This window comes from Nanorana parkeri, unplaced genomic scaffold (assembly GCF_000935625.1).
Source record: "Nanorana parkeri isolate BGI_ZX_2015 unplaced genomic scaffold, ASM93562v1 scaffold601, whole genome shotgun sequence".
NCBI classification, from domain to species: domain Eukaryota; kingdom Metazoa; phylum Chordata; class Amphibia; order Anura; family Dicroglossidae; genus Nanorana; species Nanorana parkeri.
This window is the reverse complement of record NW_017306869.1, coordinates 126,111-144,947: the sequence shown is the minus strand read 5'-3', so window position 1 is coordinate 144,947 and position 18,837 is coordinate 126,111. Positions and strand designations below refer to the sequence as shown.

Genomic DNA, 18,837 nt, shown 5'->3' with positions numbered 1-18,837 from the left:
GGGTAGCCCCACTTGCCCAGAGTTCTGCTTTAACAATATATAGGAAAACACATGTTGACTTCAAAAATGACTTAACATATATATAAAAAAAAATGTAGAGAAGGGTTAAAACCCCTACCAGTTTAATGTTTGCTGCCTGTGTACCATTGGGCAGCTATACCTTCACTTCCTGTGCCAAAGATGCAACAGGAAGTTAGAGGAAATCTTCCAAAGTGAGTGGAATTCCCCTCTTAGACAGTTGTCCCTACTGAAAGATTTCCCCTTAACTTTTGTATCGGGGACAACTCTTTGTATATTACCTCGCTTTCTTCTTGTCAGAATACAGAGGTGAACTCCTCAATGGGATCACAGACAGCAATAATAACTTAACAGGCGGTCTAACCCAGGGGTGGGCAACTCCAGCCTTCCAGCTGTTGTGGAACTACAAGTCCCATGAGGCATTGCAAGACTGACAGTTACAGGCGTGACTCGCAGAGGCATGTTGGGATTTGTAGTTAAAGATACACAGCTGGAGGGCCGGAGTTGCCCACCCCTGCTCTAACCCTTCCCCACACCATCCAAGACTTAAAACAATAAATAAAGTTTTGCCCAGAGATACACTTTAACTTTTTAATAAAATGTAGATTCATTTTAGAGCAGTCTAACAGTTTTGTTTGGCTGGCCTACAGTGACACCACCTTTGACCTTTATTTTAAATGATTTCACTTTTAAAACATCTTACAACTTTAAGGGCTAGTTCACACCAGCCCCTGTGTGTTCTGGCCCGATTGGTTGCCGGAGCGCACTGGACCGCATTCCGGCAGGCTCACTTTGTTCTGGGGCGGGAGTGGGCGTGGCGGTGCATTGAAAAGTCAATGGCACCGCAGCCACGCCCTCCAGCCGCAGTGCGATCGCCCACACCAGAACACGTGGCACATTAATGCCTGTGTTTTGGTCCGGTGCGGTAAAAAAAAAAACAGTGCATGCAGCCATTGACTTCAATGCACGGCCACGCCCCCTCCCACCCCAAAACAAAGGAAGTCGGCCCAAATGCAATCCAGTGCATGTCGGCACCAATCGGGCCGGAACGCACTGGGGCTGGTGTGAACTAGCCCTAAATACGTGATTGACAAACACTAAAGAAAAAGAATACATTTGAAGATACGCATTTCTGTTGAATGTTCAACACAGTTAATACATCTATAAAAACACCTCCAGGACCCTGTCCCCTAAAAGTTCAACCCAGAAGAGCACCTACTACATATCCCACTTCCATTATGGAAGATCTACCACATCCCAACTGGTAAGTCTTCTGTAAGGAATGATCTGAAGATAGGAAAGTCTGTATCACAGAATAGTAGCCACCATATATATGAAGTAGCAGGAATGGCACAACACTGACACATCTTTTAAATGTTGCCTTCTCATTTCCCCTTTTTTACAGGTTTTCAATGTATCTCTGTGCAGGGCCCACAACACCTATGAATCCTATAGAGGGGATGGGGAGGGGGGCATTGTTGGCCAGGGCAGAGGTCACACCCAGCAGGCGCACAGAAAGACGCACGTCGTTGGAGCTTTGTAGTCATTTGGTCACATAGAAAACCTCTACAAAAAGGTTTTCTATTATACTTTGCCATATAATAGAAAATATATGCAATGAATACAGAGCAATGAGGAGGCAATAAATAAAAGATCTTTCAGTGTTTTGTCTTTCCTTCTACTTTAAACACCCCATTCCCCCTGGCAGCTGGAATCACAGTTGGTTGCAGACAGCTGCAGGCGCTCAGCCTGTACAACGCAATGGCAAGCTGACTGTTCCCATGTATCTGTACATCCAGTGGTTGCCTGTGGCTAGGGAGAGATGACTGGTCCTGAACACTGATAGAGTGCATCCAGAGCTGGTCATCTGTTCCTAGCCACAGGTAATCGCTGGAATTGCAAGTACATGCAAATAGTGGTGAACAGCTGCGGCTCATGTCAAACCTGTCCTTGCTTTGTACAGGTTTCCAGCCACTGTGGCTCCTGTCATTGCTTTGTACAGGCTGAGCTGCCACTGAGGCGACTGTTATCCTGCTATTGCTTTGTACAGGCTGAGCAGCCACTGAGGCTCCTGTCATTGATTTGTACAGGCTGAGCTGCCACTGAGGCTCCTGTCATTGCTTTGTACAGGCTGAGCTGCCACTGAAGCTGCTGTCACCCTGCTATTGCTTTGTACAGGCTGAGCGGCCACTGTAGCTCCTGTCATCGGGTTGTACAGGCTGAGTGGCCACTGCAGCTCTTGTCATCCTGCCGTTAATTTGCACATACTGAGTGGCCACTGCAGCTCCTGTCATCCTGCCATTACTTTGTACAGGCTGAGCGACCACTGTGGTTCCTGTCATTGATTTGTACAGACTGGGAGGCCACTGCAGCTTATGTCATTGATTTGTACAGGCTGAGCAGCCACTGCAGCTCCTGACATTGTTTTGTACAGGCTGAGCAGCCACTGCAGTTCCTGCCATTGGTTTGTACAGGCTGAGCAGCCACTGCAGCTCCTATCATTGATTTGTACAGGCTGAGCAGCCGCTGCAGCTCCTGTCATCCTGCCATTGATTTGTACAGGCTGAGCAGCCTCAGTTCACAACCCCCACTGATTCCATCCCCGAGAATCTGCTGGCGGCGTTAATTGCCAGTGTGAATGAGACCTATGTATCTAGTGACAGCTGTGAGGCTGTATTCCTGCTGTGATGGGGAGGTCAGAGGCTCAGGTAGCTGTGTCATCTGCCTCCGCTTTGTAGGCAAGGATCTGCATGGCCTCCCCACATGCCTCCTCAACCCTGCGAACCTGTTCTCTGCTCAGCCTCTCCCTCCAGGCATTCACAGCCTCCCTAGCATTGCGGGCAGACACCAGGAAGGGTTGATCCGAGGAGTAGCTGGGTCCCTGCGTCATGTTCATCACAAAGTCATCTAGCTCGGGCACAGCTGGCAGCCCGGTGAAGCGCAGAAGGCGACCCAGTTCCTTACGAGGGGAGAGTACCAAGTCTTCATAGCGAACCTTGAGGTAGCGCTGGCGTAGCCAGGATGTGCTATGCGCCCTCACCAGGAGAAGATCCCTCAGCCAGCCCTGGCAGATCACCTCCAGAGAGCCACTCAGCAGGTAGTCCGTTCCCCCGCGGTGCAGCTGCTGCTGTTGTTGCGCTCTGCTGGCCGGGTCCCCGCCCCGCAGCCGGCTCCGCAGCACCTGTAGGCTCTCCCGCAGCAAGGAGCGTTTGGAACGCAGCCGGGAGTTCTGCATGGCTCGGGGGTCCCGGAAGAGCTGCACTATCCTCAGGTTAAGTCCCGGATCCCGCAGCAGCGGCAGCAGAGCTGACACCTCCATTAACCTGACGTCTTTAATCACCACCACTGGGTAGCGCCGGCACTCCTCCTCTAGGTCCCGCAGGGGCCGGGCCGGACAACGCTGTTGGCAGTCCCCAGGCTTAATCAGACCTACCCTGTCCCGGGCTCCTCCCGCGGTAGAGGCCGAGTCGTGCCCTGCGGAACACAAGGGGGCGCTGCAGATGACTTTGTTATTCTTCCAGCCGAAGAGCCCCGCGGTGGTCAGGTTGTCCCCCGCGTACAGCCGCAAGGCGGAGAAATCACAGCGGAACAGAGAGCGGAGCAAGTCCCGCAGCGCCCCCTGCAGGCTCTCCGCGTCCCCCGGGTACAGCGACTGCCACATGTGCCAGGCTGGCTCGTACAGGTAGAAGACCCCCGGGTGCTGGTTGAAGAGTTCCCCCAGGAAGGACGAGCCGCTCCGCCAGGTAGCATGAAGATACACGTGTGTCCTGGGCTGCGGGGACAGCTCCGCACCCTCCTGTACCTCCTCCTCCCACACAGACGTGTCCAGTGACGGGCAGAGCCGGCGAGATGCCCAGCCGTTGTCATACTCCTGCCCGGGTCGGCTCTTCTTGGTAGACCACCAACCATCATGTAAGATGAGGGAGAGCAGCAGCAGCATGAACGCCGCGTAGAGCAGCAGCAGCAGCAGCCACAGCCTCCGCGGCCGCCTCTTCTTCATCATAGCGCTCACACAGGCAGTGGCGGTGGCATGATGGTGCCCACTGTGTGCAGGTATCAGCGCTCTCCTCTCAGGGGTTGTCACCCAGCTCGGTCGCTTCCTTGCGGCACGCCCAGGGGCGGGGCTGGAGATGTCTGTTTATGTAACACATGAAGTTCCGTGGCGGGGCTCGGCCCTTCCACTTCATTATCTGTGCAGTGTCCGGCTGAGCTGTAATCTGGATTTACTGCGAGCCTGGGAAAGGGAGCTGTGTGGCATGCTGGGACACCCACCGTCTGTGTATGGGGAGGGGAAGCCTTCATATGGATGTACACAGAGCCTTCTGGGATCTCATTGCAATATCAACCTGTAACGCTGACCCTTGCTGCATTGCAAGAGTTAATGTCTGCCTCCAAGGGGGGGGGGGGGGGGGGGTGCGTTTTTGGGGGGCTGCAAGGGTTAACTGCTCGTTAATGTCTAGGGCAGGGCTAGGCAACTTCGGCTGCTGTTGTGGAACTACAAGTCCCATGATGCACTGCAGGACTCTGACAGCTACAGGCATTATAGGATTTGTAGTTACACCACACCCAAGGTTGCCTATCGCTGGTGTAAGGTATTAGAAGAGAAAAACCACTTATAATGACCTGATTCCCCACTCCCCCAGTGGTTTCCTCATCTCCCCTGGGGTATGACTTTTACTTGCGCTGTACATTAGTGCATGGTATATGGTTGTTGCCAGTCATTCTGAAGAACACCCCAGGCACATATACAGTAACATCAAATGTTCTGGTGCTGTGGAGAACCACAACACATGTGAATGTTCTGTACTTTGTGGTGCGCTGCTTTGCTACAAATAGTGCACTTAGGTTTTATGTCCAGGCTTCATGATTGGAATACCCCAAAGCAGAACTAGACCCACCAATGTAATCTTTCCCAAACACAGTTACCTTTAAGGCAGGCCAACTGTCAGGGTTGTCAGTGTGCTTATTTCAGCTCTCAAGCCCTCATATGGCTGGTGTCATAGCTGATCACATGTACAGCATCATGGCATCTGCAATCCAAATAGAGGCGAAGATGGCCCCTTCCTTGGCTGTAAGGTATAGGAGGAAGGTGTAGTTCCACTTTTAAATGTCAAGCCAAAACATTTTCACTTAGGGGTTATTCACTAAAGGGTGAAGAGTTTGGAGAAGGCAGGAGAAGTGAACAATCTAGGACAACATAGCTGATTTGGAAAAATTCTCCAATTCAGCTCACTTTCCCGTTCAGCTATGTTGTCCTAGTTCACTTATCATGCCTTCTCCAAACTCTTCACCCTTTTGTGAATAACTGCCAGTTTTGGCTGGATTGGGGAAGGAGAGGAACCCTTGTCAGGTTTTTACTGCTACCTGGGGCTCCATTAGAGAGATTTTCCCTCACTTGTTTAAAGATTATATTTTAAAATGAACAATATAGAAACAAAGAGCAGACGGGTACAATATATGCACAGCATCTAATCAAAGGAGCAAAAGTCAGGGGCACACAGGTAGCACATGAGGCAGAGCCCTCACTTGTGAGCAGGATAGGAAGTCTGGAGGAATCTCTGGGATGGGGCTCTGGGTAGCAGTAAAAACCTGACAAGGGTTCCTCTCCTTCCCCACATCAACTAAAACTTACAGGGTTATTCACAAAAGGGTGAAGAGTTTGGTGAAGTGAACAATCTAGGTTCTAGGACAACATAGCAGGAAGTGTTTCTTTTTTGAAAGCTGTGAAGCCAAGTGTTGCAGATTTCCATGCTGTGGCTATTTTGTAGCAGTGAAGAGCTTATGTTGATACTATTAGCTTATGTTGATGGTTTCAGTCTCACAGTCCTCCAGATTTTGAAATTTGCTAATACCATGGTGCACTATTGTTCAATGGCACTCGGTTGTCTGATGGTTGCAAAAATGGCACTCGGTGTGTAAAAGGTTGCTGACCCCTGTTCTATGGTCTAGTAACCAGACGGTCTGACCGGGTAACGAAAGCCACAGGTGTCCTCTGTAATGTAATGATACAACACTGCTTTCTTTTTCACTTTGCTCTGATTCAAGATGTTTTGTAACCTACAGCCTGATTTTCGGCCTTCTCATTCATTTCAGGACATTACTTTAGGTGAGGACATAGAAAGACACGGAGAGGTGATGTACAAAATCAGAGGTAGAGGATTCAACTGTAAAAAATAAAATAAGAAAATCTGACCTACCACCTATTGTATATAAAACAGTTGTATCTTATAATCATGTAGGATATGAACAGCATATGGATACACTTGACATACTGTGTGTATATCAGCTCTACAGGATCTACTTGGGTCTTCAAATATATTGACGTGGGGATTGTGTAACACTGACTGCTGGCTTGGAATGATTACCTTGAGTTTATGTTGTAAGGGGCTCACATTTCCTTTTCACGCATTTGTTTTAATGTCGTTGTTATAGTTTTCTCTATGCACAATGTTGCCAAAGAGGTTGTTGTTACATGAACTATCAGAGGTAATTGTGCAGTTCAGCATGACAGTTCAATCCGGGAATTTTATTCAGAGGAGTATCGCAGCAGAGCCTTATTAAAACAGAAGGTATTTACATGTCATCACAAATTCAAAAGATAAGAGGGTATATTTCTAAATTTGGGATAGTGGGCGGAGCCATGCAAATCATTGCATTCTGTTGCTGGGCAAACTGCATCCAGAATCAGTGATTTAGAGCAGAGACTTGTCTAATATTTTACAGCCAGTGTCCCAATATGCATACAATTTTTTCAGGTTAGTTGGTCATTAGGCATGAGTGCAAAATGTCATCAAAGTTAAAAAAGACTGTAAGAGACCTACCAGAATGCCAGTCCAGTCCTCTGCGTGAAATCCTGCGCTAAAGGTTCTTGGCAATCGATAATACAAAATCACCTGCACTCCATACAGCGTACAGACCTTGAGTAAGAGGCTGGTGCTTGAAGTGACAACACGGATGGTGCCGTGTTGATACAGTCCATAATAGAAGTCACCAGTACTCGATGTGTGCAAGAAGTAAAGCACTTTTTATTCAATTGTCATATGCGTCAAACAGCCAACTTTTCAGGGCCACGCAGGGTCCCTTCTTCTGGGCGACATAGAAGGGACCCTGCGTGGCCCCGAAACAATGGCTGTTTGATGCATGTGACAATTGAATAAAAAGTGCTTTACTTCTTGCACATAATATAGAGTGCTGGTGACTTCTATTATGGAAAGGTTCTTGGCAGACGCGCAAAGACATGCAAGCACTGGACTACTCACGTGCAAATGACATATTGGTGCACGTTGGTTAGCAGGCACGCTTTGCCTATTTAAACAGATGCAAGCATGGAGCAAGTTGCTGAGCTGTTGTCAGCTAGTCCCCTTGGTCCTCGCATTTGTTCCTGTAGACCTGCTTTCCTGTGTATGAACCAGCTTGTGACTATCTGACTCCACCTCTGCCTTCTGATCTGGTACCTCAAGACTCTGCTTATCCATGTATGACCCTGGCTTATGATCTTGGCTCTGCTCCTGATTATCCTTGCGATACCACGAGACTTTACTTGCCCGTGTGTGATCCTGGCTTATGGTTCGGACTCTGCTTCCGGCTTTCGATCTAGTGCCTTGCACTCCTGCTGCTTTGTGCCTATGTATCTGGTCCATGCTCACCAACAACGCATTAGCCATTAGCTTCTGCTTCCAGGAGCTTCCGCAGTCATCCTAGTCCTGCAGAATATCACCAGTTCTGCGCTTTCAAGCATCCTTACAGACTCCGTCCTGGTGCCTGTGCCACTCCCCATTCTTACATCCCGTTACCACCTCCAGAAGTGTGGGACAAGAGGTGCACAAATAGCCCCTTTCTGAGCTCGGTCTCCATTCAGGACAGTACAGAGACGGTCACCTTTCCCATTCAGGATAAAGTGCCTTTGTAAAGCGCCTTCCCTGGTACTCAGTTTGCCAGTGCTCCCTCGCTGTTCCCGCCTTTGTTGCAGCAGGCACTATTCCATTCATGTGACAGAGACCAGGCCTAGGAATTGGCTGCTAGATCACATGGGAGTGAGGGAACGCTGGCAAGGTGAGTATCAGGGGATGGGAAGGGGAAAAGGTTTGAAATAGACACTGTCACTTTGCCCTGAATGGGTAAAGTGGCAGTCTCCAAGTTTGTTTCAAAATCTGTGGGTCTGTTGTCTGCAAAACCATCCATATTTTTCACCTTGCAGTACCGTACGGCCAAATTAAAGAATTAAGTAATGTAATGCTGTCTACATTAAACAGGAAACTTTTTTTTTTTTTTTTTTAACCCTGATAGCTCCATCATTTAGTTCAGGCACTTCAAGACAATGGCCATGCAATGTTTGCAAAAAGAAAACCCCTTTCTTCTCAACCCCACAAACAAAAATGGCTCTGTCAACAAACCTCATTCACTAATTTGTCAAATGACAATTGATGAGTCAGTCATCTAGACCACATAGATTCCACTATTAACCAACCACACATTCTCCAGATCTACTCTCATTGAACTTAGTGTCCTGAGTAAAATGTATTGCCTATCTTATCTCACTGTTCTTAGGGCCTTTACAATACTACATATCATGGAGAGTATTGGGTCAAGTCCAGGACTAGAGATTATGTACAAATAGGCTGTTCACTTTGCAAGTCAATCTTCCCTTAGGTAGGTAATGTGGTAAAAATTCACCTTTGCCAAGAATACCCAAGCACATGTAAAGAAAATAAATAACAATTGGTGGTGGTATTATATGGGTACACTGGATATACCACAGTGGTGAGTTTTCTATTGATGACCATTCAAGTTTACAAGTCAGAAATGCACTTATATACTCACATTAATTGGAGTACTGATATGCAGATTTGCGCAAAGATCAAACTCTTTATATTCATTGTGAAGCATCTCTTTGTTCTCATTTGCAGAGTTTATTCTCGTTGGATAATAGAATTGTTATATATATTTATATATTCATATCTACGATATGTAAAAGGTCTTACAGTTGATTCTAGGCATTCCACCAAATGAGCATTTTATACCTTACCTAGAATAAGAAACGGGTTACTTCAAGCATCTACTGAACCACAACCTCATCAAGGAAGCGTCAGAGAACTGTCGTTTTTTAATATTGGTATGTAAACTCATATTAGTTATCGTCTACAGTTACTTCAAACTCTTGACCAATACACAATGGTCAATGTGCAATGTTCCATGAGCAACAATCTTAATTCCATGTCTTCCACAATTGCCAAAAGACTGGTTAAAGGGAAACTATTATTTATTTTCATTGTATTTATTTTGTGAGATTAATGTAAGATCTATAAATATTTTTGAAATGATTGTTTGTGTCATATTCACATTTCATATAAAGATTTGAAGCTGCTAGAGGACATCTTTTGTGTTTAAAGAACTCAATTAAAGAAAGGATTAAAATTAACCCTTGCAGTGGGTTTAGAGTCTGGATTAAAGAAGATATACTCACCTGATCCTCAATCCCACCTGGCTGCTAGAATGCTAGCCTCTTCTTCCCTGGACTCCGGTGGTCTAAGCCCCACTGACATCACTTCTAATGCAGGTCCATTCACCTGTACCAGACGTAAGGACACTAGGGGCATACCACAGCCGAAGAAAAGTCAGAGCATACTGCCACAGGCCCGAGGATCGGGAGAGTAGATCTTCCAAAATCAGCAGTTAACCCTTGCAGTGCAGGGGTAGCCCCAATGCAAAGCTTTATTTTATTCATTCCTGGAGTTCTTCTTTAAGGCTGTGGATAAGTTTTCAGACAATACTGCCTCCTGAATGCAGTTTTATTTTAAATTCCAGTAGGGATTTCCTATTGTGGGTACCGGATTGCGGTCCGAGTCATTGCACTGGCCACATTTGACTAGCAGCACCACCTGCCAAACACAACATGCTGCATATTTTTTTGCCTTGATGCTGCAATGGCAGCACTGTTTGACCACATTGCGGTCATCGCAGCAGGCAAACGAGTTGTAAAACTACAGATCAGTTGCGTAGTTTTATTGCCTGTTTGAAGGAGGCCTTAGTCAGGCAGAGCAATAAGCAGCCAAGAAGCTGCTGTGAGAGAAAAATAAACCATCTTAAGTGCTTGTTTAATTCACTGCAGTGATAATACAGATTGATGGTAAAGAGAAACACCATAGATAAATCGGCAAGAAGGCATCAGCAAGAGGAGTGAGTGAGTCAGGCCACGCCACAACAGATATTAACATTCACCTTTAGGGGTGATGATTTTTATTTAAGTGGTTTACCGCATCTGTGACTTGGTTTAATTTGGTCATGGAACTTTAAAAACCACTGATTTAGAAAAAAAATTTTTTTATCTCTACAAAAACCCCCCAGAATATATAACTAGAGATTTATACAAGTGGTCAAAATACAAGTCACATGGTATATATACAGTATATATACACCACACCTTACCAGACAGCAAAAATCACAACATTATGGTGGAGACAAACCATACAACCTACAGTTAAGGCATCATCTATAACCAGATCAATGCAATTTATTTTGCATATTATTATTATATCCCCCGTCACGTATAATGGAAGATAATACTCTGACTTATTGAGTGTTTAAATGACGTTTGATATTGTTTGCAGCTTTGCAATACAGTCAACCAACACAGACAGGCCAGGTAAATACACGGGGGAAATCTTTGCATTTCAGCAATTTATTCAGCCAGGTTGTTAAATTTTCTTAATACTGGCCCCAACATATATACAATAAAGTGCATATTACATCAGAAAGTCTGAATCTGTAAAACTATTAAAGCAGGACAAATACATAACACAAATGTAATGGAAAATTATTGCTTACTAAATATCCATAGTTGTTAATACTACCAGCCAGTGATGTAAGGATGAGTTTAACATAATGGCTACATGATGTCTCTGTTGAAGTTTTTCCATTCACCATTAGAATGTATACAGATAGGGGCTCTGTTTGGATTGTCTGTAAATCAATTTTGTTCATTGTTGAGAGACTGAATAATGGGGTCTTGTGGGGATGCGCTCGCAAACCCTAACGCTGTATTCTGCATCTTTTTATGAGCATGGAATGGAATCTACAGCACTCTGGATGTGACACAAAGAATTGCTAGTAAATACAGTATGAGCTGTCTTCAGCCAGCTGAACATCTCTCATACATTGTGCAAAGTGAGGATCCAGAACATTTGTATATTATAATATTCTAGATTTCTCTTTTACATCAATGAAAACCAAATAAAACATTTGTTATTTCCAAGAATACATTAAAATATGAAGCAGAGTTCACGTGCGAACATTTACCATTGAAACGATATCTCCAAAAGGGAAAAGAATCAAAAGGTCATTTGTGAGCCTTCAGTTATTTTATCTATTTGCTTTTTTGGGGATATTTCACAGATATACACAACCAAGTAAACCTACATTAATTAGACAAGTGGCATCTAAGAGAGTCTGCATATCGTACAGTACATCCACAGAAAGGAAACCTGTTCTGGAAGAGCTGCTATTGCTGACCACCTTCTAAAAATGCAAATTCCCTTAATGTCTCAGCTTCTCAGATCCTCTAACTCGGTGACCCGAGACAGACGAGAAAATAAGATGTGCATTTATGCACGTGGCAAAATGTGTGGGACTTTGTAAGATGTGCTGCGGTGCCATTCACTGTTAATGGCACCCAATGCACCTTCCTGCACCGTGCACTTTCACGTGTGTAAAATCGCTCCAAAACACATAAATTACAAAAAACAGTGAGCGGAATTTATCAAAACTGGAGCAGACAGAATCTGGAGCAGTTGCCCATGGCAACCAATCAGCTTCTCTCTTTCATTTACAAAGCTTAATTGAACAGAGAAGCTGATTGGTTGCCATGGGCAACTGCTCCAGATTCTGTCCGCACCAGTTTTGATAAATTCCCCCCCATGTATTTTGGTGTGACACGTTTTGAATAAAAAGGTGCAGGAACTTTGTTTATGTGATTGTTATGCATAGGGCAGCCCATTGAAATGAATGGGCCGCCCTATATGCAACGCACAAAAGCGTGCAGCGTTGCTTCCACACGAATGTGAATGGGGCTTAGAGCTCAAAACAGCCAGGCAGCTAGCACCGTCAGAAAGAAAGGTTGGCAGTGGCACCTTACATACTTCTCGTAGTACACATTTACTTTAAAGGGTATCTAAAGCCACATTTCTTTGGAAAGTTTTGAATAGAATGCGGGAGGGTTAAGAGCTCTGCGGAGGTTTCATTGCTGTTGAAGTCTCTAGTGGGGAGACTGACAATCTCTATTTGCATCAGTAACCATTAGTGAGGGAAAATCTAGAGTTCCGAGCCGTCACCAGAACAGGAATAGAGACATTTTTTTTCTAACGGGGACATTTGTTGCTGTGATATTTGTCTAAGAGGGGAGATTCCTTCACTTTTAAAGCTGTGCTCCTGGCAAAAACAGTGTTTGTACATTTGCAATGTAAACATAAATTACCACCAATGAAGTGTGCGCCATGTGTGGCGGCGGCTGCTGCTGCATTCGGTAAATGTTATTCTGTAAACCTTACTTTTCATTCAGCCCGTACACTACGCTCTGAACATCTGGCACTGAGGCTTACATTTGCGGGTGGACTACAACTCTGATGTTCACTCTCCACCTCATCTATTCACAAAATGTCTGGTATTTTTTCCACATAATGCAAGGAGTTTTGTGATTGGACAAGGGGAGGTTGTGACATACAACAGTACCTCCTCCATTCACAAAAACTATTCATATTTTCCCTTTATTTCAATAGCTGTGCTGGAGAAATGGCAAAGTGAAAAAGTTGGAATCTGCACGCTATAATCAATGCAGAGTAGAGACAAAGATCACCAGCACTCTTTTGAGTGCTGGTGATCTTTGTCTCTACTCTGTGTCTGCACGGCGCCAGCCGTGGTCATCACTGCGAGCACCATTTTTTTGTATAGGCCGGGACTGCTGTGAGGTGTGCGGAGGGTTCATCTATCCATCGACAATCAATACAGACATTTCCAATTTCAGACATCTGGATAGACAATCGTCTAATAAAAGCTGATGGGTTGATTTGTAAGTCCGGCCCTTAAACAAGATTATTTAAATTGTTTACAGTTTGTTTTAAGAACTTTTGTCAAATGAGCGGAAGACATATTGCATTTGTTGGTTATGATAAAACATTTTCTGATTTTGTCTGACACCAATGCTAGATTTCTTCTGAGCTCATTCAATAATAGGGTAAGGTTTAGGCTTGGAGCGCAGTCAGTTTTGTGCTGACAAAGTGCAGTTTTGGCTTGGTGATAGTGTCCCTGGGTAAATGCCCAATCGCCATTGGCAACCGCAGTCTAAGGACCTATGCTGGCAGGCTTTGGGCTCGTGTCGAGGGCATCAGTTTGACATAGTTTGAGACACTTTTGAGACCATTCAGAATGCATGTGTGTATTTGACCTGAATCGAGAAAGTATAGATATATGGGAATGCAAAACCCACATAAAGCAAACAAAAACCTGCCAACACATTCTCGTCAGCTGACCCACTGAAAGTGTATTATCACCTCTCTGTATTCACTATCTGCATGTAGCATGCAACTCTTAGGCCTGGTTCACACCTGGGCGTTTTACAGCGCTGATCGAAGTGCTGTAAAACGCTCAAACAGTCAAGTCCCATTATGTTCTATGGGCATGGATCCCACCTGGGCGTATTTCAGCGTGTTGTGACGCGCTGAAAAAAGCCTTACGCCCAAAGAAGTACAGGAGCTTCTTTGGGGCGTATTTCCGCACGTATCCATTAGGATACAGCAGGATAGCTCTCGTAAATAAATGAATCAGCTTCCACCTGAATGGGTCCTAGTGTGTCTGTGTATGACTTTTATGGGGACTTTATATTGGAGGCTCATTTAGGGGCAGGGAATGACATGAGGGCTGTATGTCATTATGTAGAGTGCAGAGTGGAATATGTCAACACACGAGTAAAATAAGTTCTTCCTTGCATAAAACAACACACTTGTCATTTTTCATAGGAGCATTTCCCCACTGGCCTCTACACTAAACTGATGTAGTGCTTATCAATGCAAACTAGAAATAGCATTCCAACAAAAATCTTCATCATGCTTTTCTGTTTTTTACCCTTACCCACTTTTGAATGTATTTATCCAACAGAGATCTTGGTATATATGGAATCACAGCCCTAACATTTTTTTATTTACACCTGTGATTCTGAAACACCCAAAATAAATGTAAAAAGCACATGCACATATTGCATGGTGAATTCTATAGAACTCCACACAAATAAATGTGAAAATACAGTGTAATGCATAAAAAGCAGTACACACACACAAACGTGCACTGCACATTCAGCATTAAAGTATACATTGTTATACTTTGTTCATGTTCCTTTTTTTTTTTAATCCATCCATAATGCACATTGGTCAGCACAAACACCATTTAGGCCCCTTTCACACGGCCAGTCTGATCAGGTCCAGCTGTCAGTTTTTCAGCAGACCCGATTGGATGCACAATGCAAGTCTTCCAGCAGCCGCGTGTAAACGGACGAGCGTTCGTTTACACCCAGTTACCCCCAACTCTGGCCAGGTCTGGAAAAACAGTGTTCTGTTTCACCAGACCGGATCGTGCCGGATCAGGAGTAATCTGATGTTAACGCACACGTGTCCGTTTTTATCCGATTCCCCATAGACTGTCATGGCGCCCCGTAATTGCAGTTTTTTCTTCCATCTTGCTGTATGAACACAAATGTCACAGTGATGACATCCGCTCGGTACTGCTGTGATCAAGAGAGGATCCGTACAAGGATCTTCTCCTGATAAGCCCATGTGAAAGCCCGACACATACCGTGAATACAGTATGGTCGATTTGTACTTCGATTTAAAAAAGTATAAACTTCCCAGCAGACAGCATAGCAAGTATTCAACTGGCTGAAAACTCTACCTTTTTGGTGCAATGAGATAATTGGATGTGTCTGAGAGGTCAGGAAACAGGCTATATAGTATGTTTGTAGTCTTTTCGCTGGAGGGAATCAGTGCTGTAACAAAGGAGTAACACTAAACATGTAAATGTACATAGTATGTTTTACAGCTTAAGACGTAAACATGAAAATCTAATATTATATCAGCTAACCACAACTTCACATTATCAGCCATGCTTACTCACTGAACGCACATTGACCTAAATTTACAAAATCCCCCCCGCCCCAAAGAAAAAATACTCTTATAAGTGAACTGTCCATGTCATGCATTTCGGCATCTATATATTTTGCTTCACAGGAATGGTAAAAAAATGGATTAACACTTCTTCCAGATGCCATGTCACCACTTGCTCTTTCAACAGCAGGCACTTTCCAAAAGAGGTTGCTCCTTGCTACAAATAAAAGTTGTTGCATCAACAGCAGAGGGTAAAGCAGTCACATTTCCCTCATTATTCAGTATATGATAACAAAATTTGGGTTATCTTTTCACTGGGACACACAGGAACAAGCAAGGAAAAGGCCGCAGCAAAGTTACGTGTGCAATTTGTGCGCCATACCTAAAAAAATTGCAGTCGTCACATTTGATAAGAAAAGAAAGTCATCTTTTAAAATTTCCACTTTCAGTACCACAAGAATGGTTATGTTTTTTTAGTGTGTGAACTGCACCCAACTCTTCACCACACTGGGGCCTGAGATGCTCCGGTACCATACTTGGTCATACATGTTTCCTTCATTGTCGTTTCCTCTCTCGGTCATGCATTCTCTTCAAGAGGAAAGACTAGCCGTGTACCTCTATTGGTAATTTCATAGTCTCCTCCAAGTTCTCGTTCCAGTGCTTCTTCTGAACTGCTTTTTGTTCTTCTTCCATCTAAGCTTGTGGTGGCTGTGTGAGAGCCTGAAGACCCATTGGCCGTGATGGTGGTGTCTCCATAAGTCAATGTAAGGTCACCATCGTTAAGAATGAAATCTGCATCATCTTCTCTCAGCTGTTCTGCATTCTACAGTGAAAGTATGGAGACACAACTGTCAGTTAATTTCTAGTCATTTAAATACAGTATAGAATGATGTATACCATCTCCATGCAGTGGGCAATGTTTCACAGTACCTATGGTAGTGTATAGACTCACCAACGTTAGCCAAGTATGTACACAATCTTCAATGACTAGAATATTTACCTCAGAGGCATTTATCATCTCATTTGAACGATGTATGTAAAGTCCATGTACAAAATGTTGCCTCCTACACATGTAAACTCTCTCTGCTGGAAATCGATTACATTTATCTCTCTACAACAAACTGATAAGCCTGTCCAGTCTGACATTAAAACCTCCAAATAAAGCATGTCTAAAGCTGGCCATACACTTTACAACCATGGCACGACTTTCGTCTTGCCATGGTTGTAAAGTAATTAAAAGCTCGTACGATCTGCCCATCTTGGACAGTGATGAATCCAATGCCGCACGGGCAGTGTGTGCTTGCGCACACCGACCCGTGCGGCATTTGTCTCCCGAGAACGCCACTAACCCACCGACAATCGTACGATTCTCGGCGGGTTTTCAAGCCTGCTCGGGAGACAAAAGACGTGCGACAGTAGAAATGGTCGCACGCCTTCCATACACCTGATCACCCGTGATTATCGTACGATTTCAGCTGCGACATTTAGATGGTAGGGTCAGAATTTGGAGTAAACAACATGAAAGCATGGATCCATCCTGCCTTGTATCAACGGTTCAGGCTGGTGGTGGTGTAATGGTGTGGGGGATGTTTTCTTGGCACACTTTGGGCCTGTGATGCTATCATGTCAATATGCACCAAAATCTTTGTGGAATGTTTCCAACACCTCTATGCCACGAAGAATTAAGGCAGCTCTGAAGGCAAAAGGGGGTCCAACCCGGTACTAGCAAGGTGTACCTAATAAGCCGGTGAGTGTATATGCATACACAGGGGACAAGGGGTCCTTTTTTTGTTTTTTATTTTATTTTCTATAAGAATTTATTATTTTTAAAATCAATATTTACTTACATACATGCATTGCTATCACAAAGCACTTCAGCTGCCCAGTGCACTTCTATCGGAAGGCACTGAGCCTGCTGATACATTTTAAAACCAGCTCACAGTTGCTACTGCAGCTGTAAGTTTGTTTTAACCCTCTTAAAGCCATGATGTCATTGGCAGTGAAATATTTAAACAATGCAGTGATCAGTGTAGGTTAAAAATTGCCATGTGTGCTAAATACATTTGGGGGAGATGCTCTTGCTGGCTCCGGTGATGAGAAAGATTACCAAGTGATAAGGGAGGGAGGATACTCCATAGTGGAGCAATACGTTTCATAGCAAGAGGCCACTTCAAGAGCTGCGACACATTGGCATCCTGCTACAAAACATGTGGAGCCTCTATGGAGCATTCTTTCTGTTTGGTAAGAGGCAGTGATGGATCTTGGCTTGGCCTTTGCTAAAGCTAACTAGTCTTCAGTCTGAAAATAAAAAAAAATCAAATAAAAAAACTACAGCCTGAGAAGAGTTTTATACTTAATTTAAGAACCTTTCTGGTTCTCTTGAAGAGCTGCTAGCACCAATACTGATACTTTGTATTGTTTCAGATACCTTGTCTCCATTTGCACACAGTGATTTATCCTACTGTCCACAACAACAGGACATTACAGGAACACAGTAGTGACAAAGCAGCCAGCAAGAGGAACCACGGCTTTGGTTTTTGCATGATGACCTCAATGAGCTATGACAGGAGAATTGCAAAGGTACAAGGGTGGACTGAGCATCTGTACTCATCTTCACAGAGGGAGCATGCAATTGGCAAAGCCAGTGAGGTGATAACTGGAACAAATGGGGTTGTGCCTGTTAACATGTGATGGAGAACAAATACAAAATAGGCATATATATTTCAAGACTCTGGGTACTGCAGTTGCCACCTTGAATTTCCTAATGGTCACCAAAGTAACTCATGCACACACCTTGGACAGTTATGGTTTTGGTTGAGCACCCTGAAAACACCTCACTATTGGTCAGAAATGCCAGCACTTTATTTGCTTAAAGTATATCTTAATTCCAACTTTTTAAAACCTTTGGATTCATAGGGAAGGGTTAAAACCCATCAGGATTTTAGCTGCTATCCCGCTGGGGGTATTTCAATGTACTTCCTGTCCAGGAGACAACAGGGAAGAAATAACCACACAGTGATAGGGAATCCCATCTTAGACAGCTGTAACTGGCATTGGTGTCCCAATGAAATGTTTTTCTACACAAACTGTTCCAGTGACGACCACAACATTTTGGAATTCCCTTTGCTCTCTGGCCTGATGACAATAGTCACCAGAAAAATTGAGAGACTCAATCTCCCCAGCTGAGATAAAGGCAGCAATAAAAACCTGACCAATGTCCTAACCCCTCTGTGCTTTATCTAAAAACAATAAAGAAAGGTTTGAGTTAGCAGAAGATATAAATAAAATGAGTGATCTCAATCCCTAAGTACCAGTTTAACTACTTTAGTTACTCAACTGATTTGCTTTAAACTGGCTGAGGGCAGAAAGGAAGGTGTGGATGTCCAAGTTGATATACACATAATAACCCAAGCATTCAAGTGAATGATTATAGATGTAAATAAAGTGCACAGATAGTCGAATACTAGATTATACAATATTAGAAGAGTGACATGAAAAGTAACAAAAAGAAATTGTGTAATATACTCACGTCATATACTTGCGGGCTTGTGAAACATCGGGCAATCAAGCCACACCAGCTGGGCAGCGTTGTAGTTAACGGAGGACCACTGTGTGTCAGCATAGGCTTCAGATAACTTTTTTTGGACATTAAGGAAAACTGACGTATTTCAGAGAG

General features: G+C 44.3%; 2 protein-coding genes across 6 annotated transcripts in view; both read right to left on the bottom strand.

Moving 5' to 3' along the window:
• Positions 1-2,704: 2,704 nt before the first annotated feature.
• CHST7 (carbohydrate sulfotransferase 7) lies at positions 2,705-4,139 on the bottom strand. Its single transcript, XM_018562807.1, has one exon. It carries the CDS (start codon positions 4,019-4,021, stop codon positions 2,723-2,725), a length of 1,299 nt encoding a protein of 432 aa, XP_018418309.1. The 5' UTR covers positions 4,022-4,139; the 3' UTR covers positions 2,705-2,722.
• A 10,869-nt stretch (positions 4,140-15,008) lies between these two features.
• SLC9A7 (solute carrier family 9 member A7) overlaps positions 15,009-18,837 on the bottom strand; it is an 80,098-nt gene continuing 76,269 nt past the window's right edge. For all 5 annotated transcript variants that reach the window (XM_018562816.1, XM_018562818.1, XM_018562819.1 and 2 more), the window contains 2 exons: positions 18,691-18,796; positions 15,009-15,984 (listed from right to left, as the gene is read on the bottom strand). In XM_018562816.1, the coding sequence (XP_018418318.1) occupies positions 15,739-15,984; positions 18,691-18,796 (352 nt within the window). In that variant the 3' untranslated portion in view covers positions 15,009-15,738. The remainder of the gene's footprint in view (positions 15,985-18,690; positions 18,797-18,837) is intronic.